The sequence below is a fragment of the Mytilus californianus genome, unplaced genomic scaffold (genome assembly GCF_021869535.1).
Source record: "Mytilus californianus isolate M0D057914Y unplaced genomic scaffold, xbMytCali1.0.p SCAF_6, whole genome shotgun sequence".
In the NCBI taxonomy this organism is placed as follows: domain Eukaryota; kingdom Metazoa; phylum Mollusca; class Bivalvia; order Mytilida; family Mytilidae; genus Mytilus; species Mytilus californianus.
In genome coordinates, this window is record NW_026262712.1 from 91,537,748 (window position 1) to 91,564,565 (window position 26,818).

At 32.0% G+C, this 26,818-nt stretch overlaps 2 protein-coding genes across 3 annotated transcripts in view; one reads left to right on the forward strand and one right to left on the reverse strand.

Annotated features, from left to right (window-relative positions):
- Positions 1-2,431, reverse strand: part of LOC127706347 (uncharacterized) — a 349,955-nt gene extending 347,524 nt beyond the window's left edge. For both annotated transcript variants that reach the window (XR_007984433.1, XM_052210911.1), the window contains exon 1: positions 2,299-2,431. The gene's annotated coding sequence lies outside the window, so the exon portion shown is untranslated. The remainder of the gene's footprint in view (positions 1-2,298) is intronic.
- A 203-nt stretch (positions 2,432-2,634) lies between these two features.
- LOC127706358 (uncharacterized) lies at positions 2,635-25,333 on the forward strand. The gene is made up of 6 exons (XM_052210929.1): positions 2,635-3,054; positions 9,702-9,862; positions 15,153-15,337; positions 18,330-18,465; positions 21,595-21,724; positions 24,835-25,333. The coding sequence occupies exons 1-6, from the start codon at positions 2,670-2,672 to the stop codon at positions 24,921-24,923; spliced, it is 1,086 nt and encodes a 361-aa protein (XP_052066889.1). The 5' UTR covers positions 2,635-2,669; the 3' UTR covers positions 24,924-25,333.
- Positions 25,334-26,818: the final 1,485 nt, after the last annotated feature.

A 26,818-nucleotide genomic window follows, 5' to 3' on the forward strand; every position in this document is an offset into this window, starting at 1 on the left:
TCACATCTCAAAGACGTGATACAAGAATTATGGAGTGACTGAGCATGGTGGTATAGGCAAAGGGAAGGACGATATTGCTGAATACCAATTATCATAGACTTTATTGGCCTTATACCAGTAGTTGTTCCCCATAAACTGACCTAATCACAAACTTTAACATTCAAACTACAATGTATGAAATTGTTTTAAAGCCAATACACCAAGACTGAGGGGTGGGGCCAAATAATCTCAATGGAAATGCGACAATGCTTATACAACTGCATACCAAATATAATTGATTTATCATAAGTGGTTTCCCTTAAACTGACCTAACAATTTTTTTTACACCACCTGAAAACGGGATGCCCAAATCTCGCTTTTTGACACTATCAAGGCCAGACAAAGAAGAGTTGTAAATTTTTCTTTTCATTATAAATATCTTTTTGAGCTACATTGTAATAATGAAATATGTATGTTTAAAAGGCATTTTTATTGAAAGTCTATTGTAGGGTGGTCAAATTTACTTGTTAATTTTACGGACGTCATCACAAGTTGGTTGACTGTTATCATGGTTATGGAATATCTGTTTCACGGATGACGTAGGGTATGTTCCAATTGTCTTTACCACAATCCTGTACTCTTTTCCTTGAATGTGATCTACCAAATTAGATTTATCACCAGGTTTGTACTTACATGAGCAACACGACAGGTGCCACATGTGGAGCAGAATCTGCTTACCCTTCCAAAGCACCTGAGATCACCCCCCCCCCCCCCCCCCCAGGTTTTAGGTGCCCCTTCCTCCAGCTTCTAGCAATATTTCTTTTGCCACTATTGTCCCAATGTAAAAATATTCATGCTTAACTGTAATGGTAATACAATTCATATCAGAGACCATTGATCCAGGTGAGCTATTGTGTTGTCACCTGCAAGCAATTGCAAATAACCTGTTCTATATCTATGGCTTCAATTTCCTTTGATTATCAAAAATTATAAATGTCACTGATAAACTCTTTATATTGTGTAAACAAATTATCAGCTGACTGACCAAAACAAGCACCTGTTGATCATCTGGTCATTATCACCTTTTTGAACAATTTCGAAATAATTGCCACAAACTCAAAAGAGGTAAAATAAGTCTTATTGATGTTTTATTTACTACTTTTTAAAACAAATGAAATTCTTACTGTTTCAATTTAAACACATTTCTATGTTCTGCTTTGCTTGTTATTAAAGTTATAAAGGGTTTTATTGGAAGGGTAAATGATGAAGATAGAAACCTTTAATCGAAAGTTTTTAATCTAAAATGCATATGATGAATCAATTTCATATGACACATGTATGTATGAAGGCATAACAAAATGCAATACATGTCCAAAAAAAAGAGAAATAAAAAGGATAATTTTTCTGGCGACAACTTTTTGAAGGTCTGCGCAGCATTTCCTGCTCTGTCTGATGAAAAAACAGATGCATATAAACATTTAGACAAGCAGCAACGAACAACATATTTTCATAATAGCTGACTTTGAACAGGCACAATACCAGCCGAACGTGAGCACAAATCTCGACTTTTGCCTTTGTAGACCATATGTTGTACAAGTAAAACACACAATAAAAACCCTGCACAGTGCGGCTACCCACATTCATGGATATACAAATTCTAATTTGCTACCATGTACAATGCTGTAAGTGTACCTAAGTGCCAGTGATTTAAATGAACTGATTATAAAATTGAATTTTATGTCAACAGGGAAATGAATTATTATATTAAAATGTTAGTATACATGTACTATGTATCAATGTGATCATGTGTTTTACCTCAAATTATACCAGCTCTATTCACACACATTACTTAACGTGTATATCTCACTGTTACATTTACTCAACAGCTAAATAAAATTTTGTAACATGAGATTTTCACACACTTAATAACTGCAGTCTACACACAACGCCTTGGGGATAAACATCTGGATATTTATAATTGTATTCATCTGTCAATCAACGTGAACTCTTGCCGCGGCTCCGCTGTTCGCTACGGCATCTAAAAATAGCTCTCAATTACCTTCGTTTATTTGACCTAATTACATTAACGTACTAGACCCTTTTCTAGTGAATATTGAACATTTAACCAATCGAGCAGGTTTTTTTTTTAATCTTATACTGTAAATACAGTCTTAATTTAGAACGTAAGGATTGAATGCAATCTGCATCAAAATATTTTATTTACGCGAACGTCGTCGTAAACACAGGCACTTTATAGTTGTAAAAATTAGGTAAAATGACAATGGCTTAAACCATTCTATTTATTCAAGCTATATTTACCTTGCTAATTTCAAAACTCTTTCTTGAACTTGCTCAGAAGTTTCAGTCTCCGGTAAACTGGGGAACTTTTTCTGCAACCGGAGGCTGTCAATATTCGCCATGCTTGTTTATCAAAATCATAAAAGATCAATAAAAATGATGTTGTTATCATTCATTATATTTGTACTGTAGATGATTCTTTTCTTTAATATTTTTTTTAGTTGGTTTAATGAATAGAAATTTGATATTTTACTTGCAAATCATTCGTTGAACGATACCAAGAAATGCAAAATGAAAACTATAAGTTATCATTTGTTTTTGTTGATTTCGAAAGCTTTCAGGAGTTTTTACTGATTCACGGAAGAATCCCGAGGACATTATTTACTGACAACATGGACACGGAAGCAGTCGAATTTATGCTCTTTTTGAAAAGGAATGTCTCTGAATTGAAACGACTTGGTTCAGAATGGGGCATGACAACAGATGAGATCAACGCATGTATTGACAAAGCACTAGAAAATGAGGCTGACATCCCAAGGGACAACGAGAACAGGATTACATCAATGGAAATATGGCTAAGATTTAGCCAGGGTGTGAAATTAATGTTCAAAGTGATTTTAATCATATTTACTGTCTTGTTTTGCGTTTTTATGTTAGCCTCCTACCATGAACCAACTGGAAATTACGTAATGAAGGTTCTACAGCCATATGGATACGAAGTGTTTCGTGCGATTCGTCTTGCCACACTTCCTCTTCATAAGATGATGAATATAACATGTAAGAGGAATAATGAATCAAAAACTGTATTTGCTATTGTTGATTCCATTATTTATAGTGTATAATAGAATCCATATATAGTTGGGCCTGTACACAAGGAATCTCGGTCTGTCGCCTAATTTCCTTTGGCGTTTGCACCCGTAGTTGTTTCGCCCTCCCTATTTTCCAATATGTCCTGATTTATTTAGTGTTAAATGGACTATTCTATCTCTTTCTCTTAACACCCTTGGTTGTCTCTTGGTTGCATTCAAAGTTAACTAAAGAGTGTGGGAGGCCATGGGTTCGATCCCTGGCCGGGGCAAACTAAAGACTTTAAATAGGTACATTTGTATTTGAAGCTTTTTTCCTAAGCACCCAGCATTCAGGAGTAAGAGATTGGTCAGCTCAGAGTCATAATGATGTGTCTGGGTAAGATGGCATGTCAGCCTTTGGGTCTAATACAAAGCAGTGTTCATATATATATCACATTAGCATATTTTCCTCCTGAATATTCATTTATATTTGCCACTGAATGTTAATCAGCCATCCATATACATGTATGATATATCCTTCCTCATTGTCTAGAGAATTCAGTTCTTAGGATATTGCCATATAAGAATTCTAAGTTGTTTTAAGTTAATTCAATAATCAAAGATCAACTCATACCAAACTCAGCAATGTAAGAACAAAAACATTTATCAATAGGTATTTAAAGTAATCAATTTTATGAAATTAATTATCTCCCTCCTTAACTCTTGCATCAAAGGCATTGAATTAGTGATTAGCACAAGCTGTCAAATTGTTAATCACTGTTTAATATCATTGTTAACACCTGTGATCAATCCCAATTAAAGGTTATTGAATCAAAATTGCTTACCTATAATATACATGTATATTACATTAAGGATGCATTATACATGAAATTTATGACATTAATTGGAACATTTAATTTTTAATTTATAGTTCTTTATGTGCAAACAGAGACATATTATACTTGTGTATGATATGTCTCTGCAAGGGTTTGTATAGTGAGTCTCACTATATACAAATCCTTGGTCTCTGCTGCAAACTATGACCTTAAATGAAGTTGAGGAAGACTCAACTATTAAACTATTAGAAATAAAACAAAATTTAGCTGTTTTAGCTCTAAAAAATTTAATTCGATTAATTATACATTATATAATATAGGATAGATATGATTTATATATATATATATTACATGCCAGGGCCAAAATGCAGAGGGAACAGGTGATTTGGCTGAAATATTGAAACTTGGGAGGGGAGAAAAAATCAAAGATTACTGATCACTTAATGTTTAACAGAAATAGTTCCTGTAAAATCAGGACAAGCAATTTATAGACAGGACTAAATTGTTTCAGAAAAATTAAATAAAATGGAAAACATATATACAGTGTATTCCTTTTATGATGAAAAACCCAGAAATGAGATTTATTAGTGTGTGTATTAATAGTGTAAAGATGTTTGATAAGCCCAAATTAAAGAAAGTGTAGATGGAAAATAATTAAAGAGCACAACGTAATGATTTTATATATGTATATAATTTCCATAATCAATAATGTAAACATGAAATTGAGAGAAAGAAACATGAAACTTTAAAAAACAGATGTTGCTTTACAACATCTGTTTTACTGTTATTTGGAAGAGACCATGGCATGTTCATACATTTTTTTGTAAATACAAAAATGTACTGTGTTAACGAAAAGAATTTTTAGAAATACAGTTAACTCTCTTTTTCTCAAACTCAGTTGATTCGAAAATTCAGATGTGTTGAAATTTTCAAGTGATCCGAACTTTGTTCCATTGTAAATATATGTATTTTGACTCTTGATGAGTTGAAATTTCGGTTGAATCGAACCAAATTTCCAGTCCCAATGTCATCAAAAGCATTTGAATTGTGTTAGTTATCTTGAACAAATGCACACATGTCAAACTATGACCTCTGGGATTTAAAAGGATTGTGAAATTTTTAATCTGTACAATACACTTGTAATTAATTTTCTGGTCATTGACTGTATTGATTTTTAACTTTCATCTTGGTAGTGTTATTGCGAACCCAATGAAAGTTTTCCACAGTGCCATCTCTATCTGGTCAAGGTATTTAAACTTTTGTAAGTTCACCTGTCCTATTGAATCAATACAATAGCTATTGTTCTCTGTGTAGTTTATTCTCTGGGACCTATAAATTTCTTTTAAGAGAAATCTATCACTCATTGATTAATTTACCTGAGTAAAAAAAAATCTTCTACATGTTTTATACCCAAAACTGCATGTGATGTTGTATTTATTCAATATTAATAAGTTATTTTCAATTTGTTGAATGTAAACAGTGATTCAAACGTTAATAAATGTTGATTTCTGACAAAACTTTAGAATTTGTTTTTTTGTGTGTTTGACAAATAAAAACTTGAAAATTACGATGTTCAAATTAAGACCTACTTATTAATGTATTCTATAACTAAAAAAAAACAAAAAAATGCAAATTTCAATGGGAACATTACTTAAACTTTTGTTAGAAAACAAATTTTTATGATTAAATCAGCGTTTATATTGAAAAGATTGATAATATATTATCAATTTTAAATAAATACATCATCACAGGCAGTGAATGAGTATAAAAAAAGTATTTTTGTCTATAATTATATAAGAAAAAAATTTTCATGACTCAAGTAAATTAATAAATGAGTGATAGATTTCTCTTAGAATAAATTTAAAGGTCCCAGTCTAGGTTAGTCTATGGAAAGGTATATACTATGAAATTTAGAGCGAGGGGCTTGCCCCGAGCTCTTAATTTCATAGTATATACCTTTTCATAGACTATCCAATTTAGCACATATTTACAACTCGAGTAATCTTTTAATTGGTCTATTGATAGTTTATTTTGACTGACTACTTGTATCACAGGTGTTTGTAAAACAGAGCTCATTAACGAAGTTTTGTAAATCTACTCACTAGTATCATTGTAAAATATGTTATTTCAAAAGGCCCTTGACTCCAGAATGAAAAGATGGTAGCTGCTGGTGTAAGTATGTATATTGATATAAAGCGGTGTTTTACTAAACATGTTCTTTTTACATGGTAAGATGACCAAATAAATTGACCAAAAGCAGGCAATAATTAAATTGCAGTGGAAGCTATACATGTTTTGAAAACATTTTTTAATTTCACAGTAAAACTGAAGCTATAATAAATTTGAAACATATAGATAGTTTGTCCCCATAGATATAGTCTAGCAGATAGGCATTAAAAAGCAACTACCAATAGATCAGAGATTTTAGGTTTTGTGTTTTTTTTCTTTTTTTTCTTATTTCAAAATAAAAACTAAAAGATTTATCAGAATACGTTTATATATATATATAGGTGGCACATTATCTTCAGACATAATCACAGTTTTTCAATTCATGACATCGTCCTGAACATGCATGAAATATTTGCCACTGGAAATTAAGCAACCAATAATCAATAAATCAATCAATTCATGACGAAATAGATCACCTTCCTTAAGAAAGTTTAAAAAATTATCATCAAGTTGCTTTAATTTCCCTTCACAAGGTTTCATAGTACACACTTTTTTGTGTACAAAGTAATTGCATGGATGATACATTATCATAATTTTAAGATATCGTTGTACTCTAATCAAGGTATAAAGAACCATATGTATTACCCTTTATTTAAATGAAAGAAATTTGCAATTGTCAAAAACATTTTTTAGATCCAAAGATTTTAATTGCAGGATATTTAAAAATCAACGTGAAAACTAATTACAAACTATTTAATTTAATTTGGAACACAGCATTTTATTTCAAAATAGCCAGTGGCAATTTTTGTTTTAAATATCTTGATTATGATCTTACCCTTGTGGTCATTCATGCGTAGTTACTTAGTACACGGGAAAAGTATGTACTATGAAAATTAGAAGGCAAATATAAGCAATTTGATTGGACGAGAAGTTGTAAGTATGTGCTAAGTAAATAAACTACACAGAGAACAATAGCTATTGTATTTATTCAATAGGACAGGTGAACTTACAAAAGTTTAAATACCTTGACCAGATAGAGATGGCACTGTGGAAAACTTTCATTGGGTTCGCAATAACCTGAGATTATCTTTGATCACCATAATAGATAATTAGCAATACAACTTCAGCTGGTCCCTAAACAATAATGTATACTTAAGTTGAGCGAAATGGATGCCACACCAAACTCAGAAACAAACAAATGAACCAAAATTGAAGAAAACACACAAGACTGACAAAAGCTAGAGGTGCAAAAATGCAGCCAGTTTAAACATGTTTATTCAGATCTCAACCCTCCCCTATATCAATGTGGAATAAACAAACACACAGTAAAACTCAGTTTAAAATCAGTCCAAGTCCGATGTTAGAATAGATATCAGAAGAAACTAAGCAAAATGACAATGATAAACATGTATTAAGTTGGAACTGTTGGAAGTATTAATTCTGCTTTATTCTGATAAGTAAACAATAGTTTAGATCTTTTTGCTTTAATTTTCTCTTTGTAAATTGTATTTCATCAGGTTCATTAAATTGTATTGATGTAGATTATTGCTGAAGTTCAACTCAGTCATAATGGTCTCCTGAAAAAAATATCGTTTGACTTGTTGACAGATTTAATAAATATGTTATATCAAATAAAACAAAAGTTTTATAGGTAACCAGTGTTTATTACTGGGAACTTGCAGGGTTTTAGCTAGGGAAATGAAGGGTAAAGTCACTTTTGCACAACAGCTTAGAACTTATATATGCACTTATTGCATGGCTGTATGTGCACTATAACTATGTTTGACAGCTTTTGATTTCTCTTATTATCTACCAATTTATAAAAGATACAGTGAAGTCCTTATAAAGATTAACTGAACATTTGAAAGAAATGATTGTAAAAATATTTGACTATAGGTTGCAATTCTGTAAATATAGACAATGCAATTTCCCATAGGAACTCCCTTTGCGGCTAAAACTGTGCCACTTTTACTGAGAAGTTTCTTGAAAAATTATATTCCAGAACGGAAATTTGATATGCACTATACTATTTTATTCAAAGGTCAAAATATAGGTCTGTGCAGCATATTTTCAACATTTATATGCCCTGAACTTCTAAGATTTTAAACTTATACTCAAATTCTATACTACCCATACCTCCATTTTTGGACCTCCTAAGAATTAAATTTTAGGCACTACCATGTTTTTCTATACTGGTAACATTCCCAAGTTATGTCTCTATGAGGTGAAACACAGAGATCATATCTGGGAACCAGTACTTTAACAAATTAACATATCTATGAATATTATATATCTACCAAAGAGGCGTGGCTTGTGAAACAGCTGTATTTACAAAGTGCAACCTATACAAACATTTATTCAAATAGAAAACTCTTGAAAAACACTTTTTCTCACAACAATACTTATTTATCAGAATTATAGCCTTAAAGAAATCACTGCATATACTCTAACTTTTCTTTTACAGTACATTTTATACCCCCACCCCTGTTTCAATTTTTTCAAAGAATTTGAAAACAAGACTTTAATTATTGTCAACTTACCCTATGTGCATGTTTTCTGTGAATATGGAATATTAAGTACATTTTTAGGATAGAACACACTTTTGTTAGTTTTATTGAGGTATTTTTGTATTTCTAGCTTGTATTTTTTTATGCCGAGGTCACAAAAAAGCACATTCATGTGTTACGGCTTACTTTTGGGTTATCGACAGAACAAAAACACCCCAAAAACAATATTCCGGAAGGATCTATCAGTTTCAATGACTGCGAAGAGTAAATATAAACACTTCTTTACAATTCAAATTACAAATATGCATACATTAAGAATTTATTTTTGAAATCAGGCCTTTAAGTAAATTATGCATACTGTAAACTGTGAATTTATGCTGAGTCATCATAGTTAAAGCCCAGGATTTTCTCAATCTTCATGAAATATTCATAAAACTTTGTATTTGAATTAATCTCATTTAAATCTCTGAGATAAATCAGATTTGGTGAAATTCTATATGTTCTCTTTTTTCACCCTATATAGGTTGCAATTCTGTAAATATAGACAATGCAATTTCCCATAGGCACTCCCTTTGCAGCTAAAACTTAGTGCCACTTTTACTGTGAAGTTTCGTGAAAAATTATATCCCAGAATGGAAAGTTGATATGCACTACTATTTTATTCAAAGGTCAAAATATAGGTCTGTGCGGCATATTTTCAACATTTATATGCCCTGAACTTCTAAGATTTTAAACTTATACTAAAATTCTATACTACCCCTACCTCCATTTTTGGACCTCCTAAGAATTAAATTTTTAGGTGCAACCGTGTTTTTCTATACTGGTAACATTCTCAAGTGATGTCTCTATGAGATGAAACACAGAGATCATATCGGGGAACCAGTATGTTAACAAATTAACATGCCTATGAATATTATATATCTCCCCAAAGAGGCGTGGCTTGTGAATCAGCTGTATTTACAAAGTGCAACCTATATAAACATTTTCGTGGAAAAATTAATATTGCCAAGAAGAGCATAAGTTACGCTGGTTCACATTGATTGAAAAGTTCTTGTAATGTTTTGAATGGCAATTAAGATTTTATAGCCATTCTCAATTTAATAAAATGTAACTGTTGTTTTCAGCTTACTATGATGCAGAATGTTTATTGGACAATCCGTTCTACAGGGAGCCGACCCAGGAATGTGACCTGTGTATGGATACCAATGAAGTCAAGCTTATGACTGTGTCCCAACATTGGGTTGTCAAGAGACATTGCCAGCAACAACAACCTTTTGTGTTTAAGGTAAACAAAAACATACTGTTAGTTGTGGTTGTTTGTTCAGATCCACAACTTCACTTAAACCAGTGACAGTATTTCAATGCAACTTGCAGAGATTCTTAAAAACCAATATTGCATTATGCATTTCCTTTTTTAGCTCACCTGGCCCAAAGGGCCAAGTAAGCTTTTCTTATCACTTAGCATCCGTCGTCTGTTTTCCCTCGTCCGCCGTCGTCGTCCGTTTACTTTTACAAAATTCTTCTCTGAAACTACTGGACCAAATTTTACAAAACTTGTACACAATCATCATTGGAGTATATAGTTCAAAAAAGTTAGATGACCCTGCCTGCCAATCAAGATGGCCAACATGGCTAAAAATAAAACATAGGGGTAAAATGCAAGTTTTGTCTAATATTTTGAAAACTGTAATAAATAGAGAAAATCTGATAAGGGCAGAAATGTGCAGTATGTTGAGCTCTACCAACTGTCTAATTATGTCAAAACTGTTGGGAGACTTCTGATAGGAGTTATTGCCTTCAAATGACAGATTTTACCTTTTTTTTTTCTTCATTTTTGCCTATTATCTTGAAAACTATAATAGATACAGAGAAACTTTATATTGCAAAAATGATCAGCAAGACAAGATCTACAAGGTTCATAATGATGGAAATTGTCAGTCGACTCCTTATTAGAGTTATTGCCCATGATGACGTTTTATACCATTTTTTTGCGTTTTTGCCTTGTATCTAAAAAAATATAATAGATAGTTAGAAACTTAAATAAGCAAAAAAGATCAGCAAGACAATATCTGCAAAAATATTTCATTTTTTTTCTGAATTATGTAAAAATGCTAAATGTCCGTTTCAGGTTCGGCACACCAAGTCATAAAGAAAATTTATTGGACAAATCCGGACAATACAACAGTTTTGTTCGCCCTGGTTTTGCCTTATATGATAAAAATTAGATAAATAGAAACTTTAATAACCAAAATGATCAGCAAGGCAAGATCTACAAAGAAGTCAAATTTTGTCGATATAGTTAGTAGACTGCTACTCTTTATTGGAGTGATTGCCCTTAAATGAGGATTTTTTTTTAAGCCTCTTTTGTGTTTTGAGCAAAAACTAAAGAAGATGGAGAGAAACTAAACAGACGAAATGATCAGTAATATAAGATCAACATAAAAGAGATTTTTGTCATAAATTCATTGGGGTATCTAGTTTAAAAAATGTGTCAGATGACCCCGCCTGCCAACCAAGATGACCGACATGGCTACAAATAGAACATAGGGGTAAAATGCAAGTTTTGTGTATTATTTTGAAAATTGCTATGAAAGATTAAATCTAACAAGGGCAAAATGTTCAGAATGTTAAGCTCTACCTATTGTTCATTTCATCAAGGCTGTCGGACAACTTCTTGTAGAAGTTATTGCCCTTAGATGATGAATTTTACCATTTTTGTCGAGCTTTCGACTTTTGGCGAAAAAGCGAGACATAGCAATCCTACATTCCGTCGGCGTCGGCGGCGTCCACAAATATTCACTCTGTGGTTAAAGTTTTTGAAATTTAAATAACTTTCTTAAACTATCCTGGATTTCTACCAAACTTGAACAGAAGCTTGTTTATGATCATAAGATAGTATCCAGAAGTAAATTTACTACTTGAAAAAAAAGTTAAGATTTTTTGTAATGTTAATTTCTCTCTTATTATGAGTAATAGGATAACTATATTTAATATGTGCGTACCTTGTAAGGTCCTCATGCCCGTCAAGACAGTTTTCATCTGACCTCGACCTCATTTCATGGATCAGTGAACAAGGTTAAGTTTTCGTGGTCAAGTCCATATATCAGATACTTTAAGCAGTAGGTCTTCTATATTTGGTGTATGGAATGTCCAACTGGCAGGTGTCATGTGACCTTGACCTCATTTTCATGGTTCAGTCGTTAAAGTTAAGTTTTTGTGTTTTGGTCTTTTTTTCTAATACTGTATGCAATAGGTCAACTATATTTGGTGTATGAAAATATTTTACAATGTACATGTCAGTCTGGCAGGTTTTATTTGACCTTGACCTCATTTTCACAGTTCATTGCTCAGTGTATATTTTTTGTGATTTGGTCTGTTTTTCTTAAACTATAACCAATAGGTCAACTATATTTGTTGTATGGAATGATTGTAATGTGTATATGTCTGTCTGGCAGGTATCATCTGACCTTGACCTCATTTTCATGTTTCATTGGTCAATGTTAAGATTTCCTGGTTAAGTTTGTTTATTAGATACTATAAGCAATAGGTCAACTATATTTAATGCATAGATTGATTGAAAGGTGTACATGTTTGTCTGGCATGGTTCATCTGACCTTGACCTTAATTTCATGGTTCATTGATCAATGTTGAGTTTTCCTGTTTAAGTCTGTTTCTTAGAAACTATAAGCAATAGGTCAACTATATTTGGTATATTGAATGATTGTAAGGTGTACATGTATTTCCGGTTTGGTTTATCTGACCTTGACCTCATTTTCTTGGATCATGTTAAGTTTATGTGATACTTTTAGTAAAGCTTTATATTTAGGACTATCAACATAAAATCAATGGACAGTAAAGAAGGCGAGACATTTCCACGTGTGCACTCTTGTTCCCATTTTTGCCTATTATCTTGAAAACCGAAATAGATAGAAAGAAACTTTAATTAACACAAATGATCAGAAAGACAAGATCCACAAATAAGCCATAATGGCCGAAATCTTCAGTCGACTCATTATTGGAGTTAACGTTATTGCCCTGAAATGATGATTTTAAGTTTTTTTACTATTATCTTGAAAACTATAATTATAGATAAATAGAAACTTTAAACAGGAAAAATTATCAGCAGGATAAGATCTACAAATCTGCCAACACGACTGAAATTGTCAGTTAACTTTTAATAGAGTTATTTCCCTTTAATGATGATTTTTACTGAAAAGTGGCCATTGTTGAAGATGCAGGTGAGCGACACAGGCTCTTAAGAACCTCTAGTTTTTGTCTCGCCTGGGATGAAAGTCGCTGAAAGCGAGACATAGAGATTGATTTTCAGGCGATGACGGCTCCGGCTTCAACAATTGTTAAGTTAGTTTGATAGGAACTACTTGTGATAGATCAATGATATTTGATATGAAGTTTCATTACTATCATGATCAGTACATATCAGTTTAATGACTTTTTTGAGGCCCTGCCCCATAGGACATGGTCCAGTGAATTTGAATTAATTAGCAATTTTCAATGTTAAGTTTTCTGCTTAAGTTAGTTTCATAGGATCTACTTGTGATAGATCAATGATATTTTATATGAAGTCGCATTATTATCAGTATGTATCAGTTTGATGACTATTTCGAGGCCCTGCCCCCTTTATCATGGTCCAGTGACTTTGAATTGGCAATTTTCAATGTGAAGTTTTTCTGCTTAAGTTATATTGATAGGAACTACTTACAATAAACAACGATATTTTCTATAAAGTTACATTACTATCCGTACATTTCAGTTTGTCGACCATTTTCAGGCCCTGCCCACTAGATCATGGTCCAGTGACTGAATTAATAAGCAATGTTGCTGTCAATCAGATTGTCTTTTTTTTAGCTCACCTGGCCCAAAGGGCCAAGTGAGCTTTTCTCATCACTTGGTGTCCGTCGTCCGTCGTCCTAAAACTTTTACAAAAATCTTCTCCTCTGAAACTACTGGGCCAAATTTGACCAAACTTGGCCATAATCATCATTGGGGTATCTAGTTTAAAAAATGTGTCCGGTGACCCGGCCAACCAACCAAGATGGCTGCCATGGCTAAAAATAGAACATAGGGGTAAAATGTAGATTTTGGCTTATATCTCTGAAACCAAAGCATTTAGAGCAAATCTGACATGGGGTAAAATTGTTTATCAGGTCAAGATCTATCTGCCCTGAAATTTTCAGATGAATCTGACAACCTGTTGTTGGGTTGCTGCCCCTGAATTGGTAATTTTAAGGAAATTTTGTCGTTTTTTGTTATTATCTTGAATATTATTATAGATAAAGATAAACTGTAAACAGCAATAATGTTCAGCAAAGTAAGATCTACAAATAAGTCGACTTGACCAAAATGGTCAGTTGACCCCTTAAGGAGTAATTGCCCTTTATAGTCAATTTTTAACCATTTTTCGTAGATTTTTGTAATCTTTTACAAAAATCTTCTCCTCTGAAACTACTAAGACAAATTTAACCAAACTTGTCCACAATCATCATTAGGGTATCTTGTTTAAAAAATGTGTCCTATGACCCCGCCCGCGAACCAAGATGGCCGACATGGCTAAAAAATAGTACATAGGGTAAAATGCAGTTTTTGGCTCATATCACTGAAACCAAAGCATTTAGAGAAAATCTGACAGGATAAAAATGTTCATTAGGTCAAGATCTATCTGCCCTGAAATTTTCAGACCAATCAGGCTACACGTTGTTGGGTTGCTGCCCCTGAATTGGTAATTTTAAGAAAATTTTGCAGCTTTTGGTTATTATCTTGAATATTATTATAGATAGAGATAAACTGTAAACAGCAATAATGTACAGCAAAGTAAGACCTACAAATAAGTCAACACGACTAAAATTGTCAATTGACCCCTTAAGGAGTTATTGTCCTTTATAGTCAATGTTTTACAATTTTCATAAATTTTGTAAATTTTTGTAAATTTTTACAAAATATTTTCCACTGTAACTACTGGGCCAAGTTCATTATAGATAGAGATAATTGTAAGCAGCAAGAATGTTCAGTAAAGTAAGATCTACAAACACATCACCATCACCAAAACACAATTTTGTCATGAATCCATCTGTGTCCTTTGTTTAATATGCACAAAGACCAAGGTGAGCGACACAGGCTCTTTAGAGCCTCTAGTTTTAATTATATGCCGATAGGCGAGACATTTTATTACCCTAATAATTATTTCACGGGGGTATTAATTTGTAAGCTCTGCAAACAATACATATTTTTTCTTAATGTAGTATTTCAAAGTTATTATTTTCACACTTTTGTAAGTTCTACTGTACATCCATTATTACATTATTATAAGCATACTTTGTAAGAAGTGGAAGGCAGAGAACTTTATAAATCTATGATATCAAGAGAATGTGCTAAGTCAGTAAGTTGAATAAATGCATGAAAGTTTAAATTTATATTAGAGAAAAACAGCATCAAATTGAAAATTCACTCATCATTTTAATATCAGCATCTGCTGTTTAGGTATGTAGTTGATTTTGCCTTTCGATCAGAGGTATTTGTGACTTTAAGTATTTATATATTTATTTCTTTGCATTACTTAGCCAAAAGTAGTTCCAACTATTACCTTTGAGGACCTGGTAGATCTGTACAACAAAAACAAAGATGTCCTGGATAAATCAGTAGCCAGATTTTATTCCACAGACCAAGAAGTACCTGACATTGCTAGTTTGTTTGGGTTGCAAGACAATGATAACTTAAAGAAGAAAATGGGGATTAGTGTGCAATGGTAATATTTGTGTTTTTAAACAAGTTAGCACAGCATAGAAATCTTAGAGCAAAAGAATAAAATACCCTTTTATAAGATTGCTGCTGTTACTGAAAATAGAAAATTTGAAAAAAAATACTCATTAATTCTCATAAATTCTGTGAAGTGTTACTTGCAGCCAAACTTAAAAAGTTAAGATTTATTTGTATAATCCCCTCTAAGAATTATAGTGGATTACCCCAACTGGAATAACAAATGTGACCTCCACCATAAATACAGAAAAATAAAAAAAAAAATTGAAATCCTTTAGGTATTAATGGTGAATCACCACTTAACCTATATAAAAATAAGAAGATGTGGTATGATTTACAATAAGACAAGACCCCACCAGAGACCAAATGAAATAGAAGTTATCAACTAAAGGTCACCGTACGGTCTTCAACAATGAGCAAAACACATACCTCATAGTCAGCTATTAAGGCCCCGAAATGACAAATGTAAAACAATTCAGACAAGAAAACTAACGGCCTGATCTATGTACAAAACAATATACGAAAAACAAATATATTTATGTTTATATGGGTTATGATATACAGCAACAAACGACAACCACTGGCAGGGTTAAACTTGTTTGCTTCTGCCAAACCCTCCCGCTTACCATGGACAGTAGTGTTACAGTACAACATAAGAACAAATTGTAAACATTTTATTATTTTATTACACTACATACATGATCCCCTATAAAAATGGTAGTCTTAAAATTCCATCTTATAAATGGCCTTTGGCCACTGACCACTTCAGTAGAAAAGTTGATCAAAGAAAATATAAGAGATTATGTAAAGAAAAGTTGAATTTTGTTTGTTATTACATGATGTGTTTTTAATGAATCAGGAAATCGATGAAAAATAACTCTTTTTTTTTTTAATTTCACAGTATGACACATTTATCTTGTGACTTTTGGACAGGATATATTAAATCAGTTTAAATAGGGATAAAAGTAGGGACGAAGTAAGACAGAAACAATAATGATTATTTTATTTATGTGTCACATATTAATCGATGCAGTTTAAACATAGATCAATACCTAGCCTATATGAACTAATTATACACTATATTTAAAATTAATTTACATTGAAAGAATTTTAAATTATATACATACACCACTTTAATAACAGCCTGAACTATTCAATATCTGACTAACGTAAAAATCATTATTTTAAAAATGTTAAATTGTGATAAATATAGTAACAGGAAAAGCCTTCATTAAAATTATCTTTAATAGGCATATACAACTATACTTTCTGGAATTTAAAGTTTTGCAAATGAAATAATATAAAAAATTGACAGTTTGCAAGTTATAATTTTTAATAAACCTTTTTCTCCTGAGAATGTTTCAGCTAAAATACTTGTATCTGTAATACAGTTTATTAGTGCAATAAATATATTCTCTTTGTTCATTCTATCAAAGTCATAGTCATCTTTAAGTAGTAAACAAATGAATAAAACAAAAAGACATTTAGAGTACAACTAGACATTCTCTCCTTGTGACAATTCTGGACATGAATGTTAAAAAAATTTGGTTTCCTTTACAGCTGATTTATCTGAGTGTGTTAGTCCTGCGTAAAATTTTAGTTTGCTTGGCAGCCCTCAAAGTAGCTTCTGAAATGAAGTTGCCAATTGGCCACCAGACATGAAAATTTAGTGGCCAACTCAAAATTTCAGTTGCCAGGTAATAGTTTCACGTTGCCTACATTTTTTTTCTAGTTAAACAACCCTTGTGAAATAAAAGTATTAAGTTTTTGTTCTGTGTTTTTATGCTGTCGAGTTTAGAAAATAGTTTGTATAAAATCAACTTTAAAATAACCACATGATTTATTTAGTTTTATATTCATTGTACATGTTTTATAACAGTCTGCAATGTTAAGTGGTAGCCCAAAGCCCCAGTCTAGTAAAAATCTCATCGGACTTGTGCTTAGAAGCACAGGTGGTTGCCCAATCTGTCAAGTGAACATCTGAAATTGTTTTTGAAATTGTAGCCGGTATTTTATTGAATCTAAGAGAACAAGTTACAAAATCGACGACCTTATTTCCATCCGTTTACTGACGAAATCGAGAACGAGGCTCGACCATGTGCTTTCAATAAACACAATCTATAAATGCAAATGGTTTTCTTTCTAACGGCACGTAATAGTCAAAGCTGTGACTGATTGCGGAAATACGAAGTAACTGTGTCATTTTCAATCAACGACAACAAATTGCTTACAAATAATCTACAATTACCTGATGCAATAAAGCGCTGACAAGATCAAGCTTAAATCTAAAAGGCGCTTGAAATACAGTATAAATTTGTGTTACTGTCAAGCGCTCAGACGTTTTTTAAAACTCTGATCAGGGCAAAATTTACGAAAATTTATGGTCGCCAGATTTTCAATTTTTTAATAGACTAAATGGTGACCAGTTATAAATTTTTGGTCGCCAATCAGCTTTTAAAGTCGCCCAGGCGACCATTTCAGTAGACTAAATTGAGGGCTGCTTGGTTTTTAGCTGAACCATGATATCTTGATCAACTATTGTTAATATAGTAACAAACTGGTCAAACAGGTTTTCCAATAAGCCTTGAGTTGAGTTTAATGAATGCATTACACCAGTTCAGCGAGTTGACCCATGTAAAAGACGACATAGAACAATCTGTTCTTACTATGACATAATAAATAAGCATTGTGACATAGGAAATGTATGGGAAAATACACAAACTTGAAAGTCGTCTTTTACGTGTGTCCTATGATTTGAATGGTTTCAAAATAACTGTAGGAATTTTTTCAAAAGGTATTAAACAAAACATATAGTGACTTCATGGTTCACTTAGCAAACAAACAAACTTACTTTCATTGTTCTTTATACACACCCAAGTATATCAGCTGTAAATAACTTGCATTACTTAGTTTGCCTCAATCAAAACTTTTAGATTATGAAAATTGTGTAATTTCATTGCCACATATTTTTTCTTCTTTAGGGTATCAAAGAACATGGCTAGCAGTCAGATATTAAGGAAGATGTTTCCAAGACCAGAATTTGTTCCCCCTGAATCAGAAGTGGCTTTAGAGAAGATTCTGTACATAGATGGTCCTAAGTCACAACACTTTGAAATTGTAGGTCAAAAGAACATCACAATGCAATTTATTTGTATTGATTTATATGTCATTATTGGTATTTGATTTTGTTGTTTTTTGAGGTTTTTTTGTGGAGAGGGGGAGGTGTATGACATAGCCACCTGAATCTTATTCATCTCTACTCATGACAGGAAAGTTGTTTCTCATTTTGATGATAAAGATACCCTTTATTTACATGATTCTAAGAAAATGTTTAGGAAAAGAATATACATATATTATACATAGATAGCAATAGGGGGAAAGTATCGTATATTGATTTTATTTTGTAAAAAATAATCAAAGAGCACCAAACTTGTTGGTAAAGCGTTTATTCCTTCCAGCGTTTTACTAGGAAATAAAACTCATAGAAATGCATGAGAAAAAAGGTAAAGAAGCAGGGACATTTAGTAAGGTCATTATTTTGTCCACAATATGTGTGCATTTATACAAAAAAGTAGCACACAAGATCACAAACCTATTGCATTTATGTTTTTACAGTATCTTGGGTGATAAATGACATTTGTTTCTCAACATAATTGACCAGGTGTTGCTTCAATCCGATTTACATTAGGTAGCAATACACAGTTAGGAAAAAATCTTAAAATTGACACTCATAATTTTAACCACCCTCTTTTCCTTCCTATCTAATAAATAAGACTTACTATTTGTGTTATGCATGTGTATATTTCTGGAAAGAGCATCTTCAATTAGATTTCATTTTCAATAGTTAAAAAGGTGAAATATAATCTCTTTTTGGTGTAACCATGGCAACAATCGGCATTTATTTGATACAAAATATTGCATAAAGGGGGGTGAAAATGTCACAAAAGTCTCAAAAATTTGGTCCAAAGGAAAATTTCAATCAATTAGAGAGATACCTTTCCTGAAACCATAGACATTTATCGATCAAGAGGTCCAAAAAAATTCATATTCCTTTCTGCTCGTTTTTCCATAAAATTGAATTGAAAAGATCGAGCGTCAAATCTTTGTTGATAAACACTTCAATAACTTCTGGACCTATGGGTGGTACGGATAGGAAAATACGGACTGTCAAACAGAAAAATGGCCTATAAAACATGCTAAAATCAATCTAAATGTTCATATAAACCCACTTCGAAGGCTATATAATTCTTCAACTATCTAAAAATCAATTTTATTATACAAAAACTTTCATATTTAAAAAATTCACCATGGCCATAATGCGAAACTAAACTTCTAACTGTGTATTGCTACCTTAAGGATAAATATTTTTTTTTCAAATTCCACTTTAAATGGATTTCTGTTTTCTGCTAGCTAAGCCGAGCAAATTAGCCTGCTAGTTTTGAAAATTGATTCAGAAATTAATATTTTATGAAGGTTAGCAGTTGCCACTGATATGTAACAAAAAAGAGATTTGAAGAAACATGCCATGTCAAAGTGTAAATTCTCCTTTTTTAGTCAAATTTCTAAAACTATACCTTCTATGCTTGTCTTTTCTTGTTTAAAAACTTAAATTAACCTTAACAGTAGACACATTTTACAAATTAAAGCTATTTTAAAGTTCTAGAATGTAAATTTTGTTGTGTATAAGCACACTAAAGCCTTGGTTAAAATTTAGCAAATACTGAATTAATCTATAACAGCAGGAACAAATTTAGACTTAATTCATGCTTAATTGTAACTTTATACTTGCTAAAATAATAAATTTGATTTATTTGCATGAAAAAATATAAAGTGTTCCCTATTGAGGTTTCTACATAACGCGCATTCTTTCTTTTCCTAGGGGTAGCCAATAAAGTATCAATTTATGACCGAACCAAGTCTTTGTGTCAAAATGTCGACATTGGTTGCTAAGGACAATAAACAACAAAACTAACATTTATTTTCATACTAAAAGATGTTTCTCCCTCAGAATTGTATCTATAATCTAAATATCAATAGATTTGTGGTATGATTTGTCTAAAAATAAGCAATTCTGTATTTTGTCAAATGCCATGAGGTAGCAATACACAGTTAGGAAAAAATCTTAAAATTGACACTCATAATTTTTAACCACCCTCTTTTCCTTCCTATCTAATAAATAAGGCTTACTATTTGTGTTATGCATGTGTATATTTCTGGAAAGAGCATCTTCCATAGATTTCATTTTCAATAGTTAAAAAGGTGAAATATAATCTCTTTTTGGTGTAACCATGGCAACAATCTGCATTTATTTGATACAAAATATTGCAAAAAGGGGGGTGAAAATGTCACAAAAGTCTCAAAAATTTGGTCCAAAGGAAAATTTCAATCAGTTAGAGAGATACCTTTCCTGAAACCATAGACATTTATCTATCAAGAGGTTCAAAAAAATTCATATGCCTTTCTGCTCGTTTTTCCATAAAATTGAATTGAAAAGATCGAGCGTCAAATCTTTGTTGATAAACACTTCAATAACTTCTGGACCTATGGGTGGTACGGATAGGAAAATACGGACTGTCAAACAGAAAAATGGCCTATAAAACATGCTAAAATCAATCTAAATGTTCATATAAACCCACTTCGAAGGCTATATAATTCTTCAACTATCTAAAAATCAATTTTATTATACAAAAACTTTCATATTTAAAAAATTCACCATGGCCATAATGCAAAACTAAACTTCTAACTGTGTATTGCTACCTTATGTTTTTCTGACTAAATTTCATATTTTCATAGACTTCTGTTTGCCACATTCATCCTTGATTTAACAAGTTTTTTAACTATAAACTATAAAAATGAAGTGGTGTTATTTTTATATGGCAGTTACTGGAGTTCAGAACATTCTTGAAAAGAAGATGAAATTTTAGATGTCATAGAATTAACATCCATAATAATTTTAAGCAACAATCAAAACTATGGTATAAAATATTTTTTTTTTGCATAGTATAGTCTCAAAAACGCTTATTAGATGATCTACAGATTTGAGAATATCAATGGCCTATATTACTGATTTGAGAATATCAATGGCCTATATTACTGATTTGAGAATATCAATGGCCTATATTACTGATTTGAGAATATCAATGGCCTATATTACTGATTTGAGAATATCAATGGCCTATATTACAGATTTGAGAATATGTACAGCTTATACGACTGATTTGAGAATATTTATGGCCTATATTACAGGTTGGTGGGTTCTACCAAGCGGTATTTGTCAAGATAGTAAAGGGTAACAGAAAGGCTGTATTTTCTTCAGTACAAGAATGCAGTAATGTTTGTTCCCCTCTCCATGTTGACCTGAATGAAGGAGATGTAGGTAAGTGTATAGTATTACCTTGATTGCAATTAAATACCTTGATTTCCCAGTGAAATAAAAACCGATAATTTCACATGTGAAATAAATCCGATATTTTCTATATTCCAATTCTTGGATTAGTTATTCTATAAGTATTTTTTTGTAATAGGAATTATTATACTTAGGCATGGATGGAATCTTTCACATGACTTGTATTAACTACCTCAGTGTTCCTTTTGGTATGGTTATACTTGTCCAAAAAATCCTGATTGATTCACTTTTAAAGGATGATAAGAGGTATTATTTTACCCCTGAAATTAGAGAAATAACAATCTTATTCAAGTCTTCTGGAAACTTTAGTGCAGAAAGGTCACTTTTGATGTCACTTTTGATGCCACTATGATATTAAAAACATATAAAAATTTCATATATGACCTAGAATGGCCATTTCACACATAGTTTTTGGTCAAACTATGTATGAGCATCAGCTTTACCCAAAAAGATATTTTACACACATTAACATCTTTGTAAAATACATTGTGTAGCAAAATATATTTTTGGGTAAAGCTATTGCTCATATCTAAATGCTAATAACAAGTTCTTTCCTTTAATTTCCTACAGTCAACAAAGAAGGATTTTTGCCAAATGTTTCATTGTTACAAGACAAAATCTTATGCTAATTACTTTTTTCCCAAGAATTATGGCCTGTTGTAACTTCAAATATTATCTCAAATAATAAATAATTTGTTTACACCAATTCTTCCAAAGTTAAAGGGGCATTAGCTGCGAGATATAAAAAAATTAAAATTTGATTGTTTTTTGTTCAATCATTAATGAAAGTGAAATAGTGAAATAAAAATTCGCTTTTAGCAGCCATTTTGGTTCAATTTTGTCAAAGTAAGCTAAGAAACTGCTGATAAATTATTCAACCTCATTGAAACCGTATTCATGTGACCTTCAATTCAACCCATTAGCTAGAGATGGGTTACACATAATCTAGGCGAGTTCAGCTATTAAAAGGAAAAGAATGTCAACATTGAAAGTGAAACAAGGGTAAACCATTTGGTTGACTGATTCGATCCACAAAAACTCATTCTTATACAGGTAAAAACGATGTATAACATATTTTTTTAAAACTATAATATGAAATCAAAAGGACCTAGAAGAATCCAATTGCACGTGTTCACTATCTATTTATATTTATATTTATGTTTATATTGGGTTATATGACCGTCTGCAGTCCTCAGAGGCCACCTCGATGGTTAATTAGATGGCGTCTAGACTAAAATACACACGAAATGCTGATACATATAATCGAGTGCTTGCATCGTAAATTGTTTATTTTAGACTTTTTGTAATTTGTATATACGTTATAGTACTTTATAAATCAAATATGAGAATTTGAGTCAAATCAGTGAACATGAATTTGACAGCTAATGCCCCTTTATCTTCCATTTTAAACAAATGTAGAGCTAATTGTATCCTGCTAAGTTAGTTTTGGATACATTTTTTTACTTGTTGAATTCTATGTTAACTGAATAAGAGTGTTTAAAACAACCTTTAATTCAACAGAACTATTTTGTTTATACAATATTTTATTCAATGAATTAAATTAAACGATATAAGATAAAAAAAAAAGTGTAACAGTTAGGACCCAGGAACGAGCTACGTTGCTTATTATACGACCGCAAAAAATTTTGCGGTCGTATATTGGTATGACGTTGTCGTCGTCGTCTGTAGACATTTGGTTTCCGGACAATAACTTTAGTATTAGTAAATAGAAATCTATGAAATTTAAACATAAGGTTTATAACCACAAAAGGAAGGTTGGGATTGATTTTGGGGGTTATGGTCCTAACAGTTTAGGAATTAGGGGCCAAAAAGGAGCCCAAATAAGCACTTTTCTAGTTTCATGACAATAACTTGTGGAACAGTGTATGGATCTCTCTGAAATTATACCACAAGTTTCCATACCACAGCTTTGGGGGGGGGGGGGGGGGGGGTATGGCTCAAACTGTTTAGGAAGTAGGGGCAAAAAAGTGAGAAACAACAAGGTTGTCCTGGTTATTGGACAATTACTTAAGTACAAATTACAGTGTAAAGGAGGTAATTCAAACACAACTATGAATTACCTCCCTTACATTGCTTTTTAATCATGTGTATACAGAATTTTTGTATTGTCTTGAGGTGATTAGCTGTCAATTCATTTTTAGGAGTTACTATTTTAATAATTTTTAATTTTAAAAATGCTGATTAAGGTATTGGAAATTTGAATTGAAATTACGACCATGACTGAGGGAAAGAATTTTTTTTGGAAAAAAGGGGGGGGGGGGGGGGGGGGGTTAAAAAAAAATTGGGGCTCGAGGGGGGGGTAAAATAAAATTGGTGGAGGGGGGTGGGGGACAATTTTTTCTCCTCAAGATTACAGAAATCAAAAAGAAAATCCTTCAAATTTTTATTTTTTTTTTAAAAGGGGGGGGGGGGGGGGGGGCAAGGTCAATTCGCAACAGCATAGTGTATTGCACAAAAGCAAGAAATTGAATATAAATTCAAATCATATAACCAATTCTAAGTTCTTTGACTACATTTATTCTGTGTCAGAAACCTATTATGTGTCAAATATTGAATTACAATCCAAATTCAGACCTGTATCAAGCGGGAATATTGTGTCCATTTTTGCCCCAACTGTTCAGGGTTGGACCTCTGCGATTGTATCCAGCTGCGCTCGGCGAAGCAATTTATTTTATTATGTCTCCAAACAATTATGAATACTTGGAGCATGCTTCAATTGAAATATAGTAAGAATAATAAGTACAAAATAAGTTTAATTACATTATAGTTAGAGAGAAAAAAAAAAGGAAATGAAAGAAATGAGATGAAATGAAATGCAAGGAAAGCATATATGATAGAAGCTTTTATATTATGGTGTGAACCTTTTACTTTTCAATATATATTTCTGTGCTAATATGAAAAGAGGACTATTCCTCTTGTAAGTTAAAAGATCTGACCCCAAAAGCAATATATAAACTTCAATATGCTTAGGAAAACTAGTTATGTAGGCTTTGATCATTCCGTGTAGAAATTTACCCATAGAAGTAAAGACTAATAAATTTATTATGAATTTTTTTCAGTGGTATTTGGTCCAGGAATGTGGAGACTCAATATCATGCCTAATATGGAAGATACCAGTATCATTTATGTTGGTTCCTTTACAGTGTAATGAATGCCTGACAAAGAAAGAATGAACACTAAACAGATATACTTCTTAAAATACTCTTCTGTTGTTAAAGATAATTTAAAAATCAAATCACAATCAAATCTTCTGTTTCTCAAATCTTCACATGTTGAAATAAGTAGGGAATTACAGTTTCATTTGTTAATTTTTTAAATTTTATTTGTTTTGCAGGGAGTTTGACAAAGGTAACAATTGGTTTTAAAATACTGAATATATTTTGCATTGCTGATGTAATTTATTATTTTTTTATGGAATTAAAGACTTTCAATTCAGTATTTTATAGCATATTTTCTATTTTTTTGGGGAGTCTCGTAACACTTTAGATACTCTTGAATTAAACACTTCCAGTCATTTCCTAGAGCCAGTGGCTTTGAATCAATAAAAGCTAAAACAGATGACTTATTTATTTTTATTTGTAAATCATGAAAATATTTGTTAAGAAATTTTGATATGTGTATAAAAAGTTATTCACTAGTACAAACTGGATATGGAGTATATATCTCTCAGTGATTTGATATTCCTTTCTTGCGTTTCCTATCATGATTTCCTTGATAGAGGATTGTTACTTATTAGGAAGCTATTGAACAAAGGATTTCAAATGTTTATGTTGAAATCATCCATTTGAAAGTTTTACTGATACCATAATAATTTGGTTGATCGTTATGGGATATCTGAAGAGCAAGGATATGTTCTATTTGTCTTAACCACAGCCTCTTTCTCTTTTCCATGATCATAACATCACAGAACAGGATCAATCAACAATGTTTTCACTTGTAATGAGTATCATCAATGGTGCCACTAGTGGAAAGAGATATGATGACCCTTATGGAGCAGATGAGTTCACCCCTTGTTTTTGATCGGCTTGTTTTGCTCAATCTGTAGTTGATTGAAGTGTTCTGCAGACTAGTGCCCATCTTTTGTCCCTTTTTTGTTTGGCCATGGCATTGTGTATTTATATTTGACTGACAGGTTTTATTGCCCTCCTGGCAAATTCTCCCTTCTTGTAGCCTTGTGTCCTGGCCCAAAATCTGCTTCACGCCGATTAAGCAAGATCCAAAGCTATCATAAATTGGATTCATTTTGATTACACTACACCTGCTCTATACCAACTATGAACTTTTGTATCGGTCTAAAATTGATAGCCAGTTATCAGTTTGAAAATTTAGATTTTTAACTACAAACTGAAAGGTACACTGTAAATTTAGAATTTATTGCGATGTTTTTATTATTGAGATAAATGCGACAGGGTTATAATCGCAATAATTTAAAGTCGCATTTTGAAATTTTTTATATGAATTAAACAGGATTTTTCTTAATATCGCAAAAATTAAAATCGTATTTTAGTCTAAAATGACAAAATCGCAATAATAAATGCACGCAATAATTTCTGAATTTACAGTATTATCAGCTACAGGCTTCAAGGAGTCTGTATGCATTATATTGACTTTAATATGCTTTAATATGTTATGTCATTTGCAATCACTGAAGCCCAAAATTGACATAAAATCTGTTTGGACCACCCTGGAAAAAAATACATGCAACCTATTCACATTTAGTCTCAAACCGGTCTGTCAAATATATTACCGAAAAAACTTACAACTTTTAATATGGTATTTGCAACCATTTGATCCCCATGACTGCAGAAACTCCTTTTTTAAGTCTCTTAAAAATAAGCAGTGGATCTTTACACTAGTAATTTTTTTTGGGGCCCTTTATAGCTTACTGTTCGGTGTGAGCCAAGGCTCCGTGTTGAAGACCGTACTGTGACCTATAATGGTTTACTTTTATAAATTTTGACTTGGATGGAGAGTTGTCTCATTGACACTCATACCACATCTTCTTATATCTATATATTAACTACACTTACAAAGAAGCTGAAA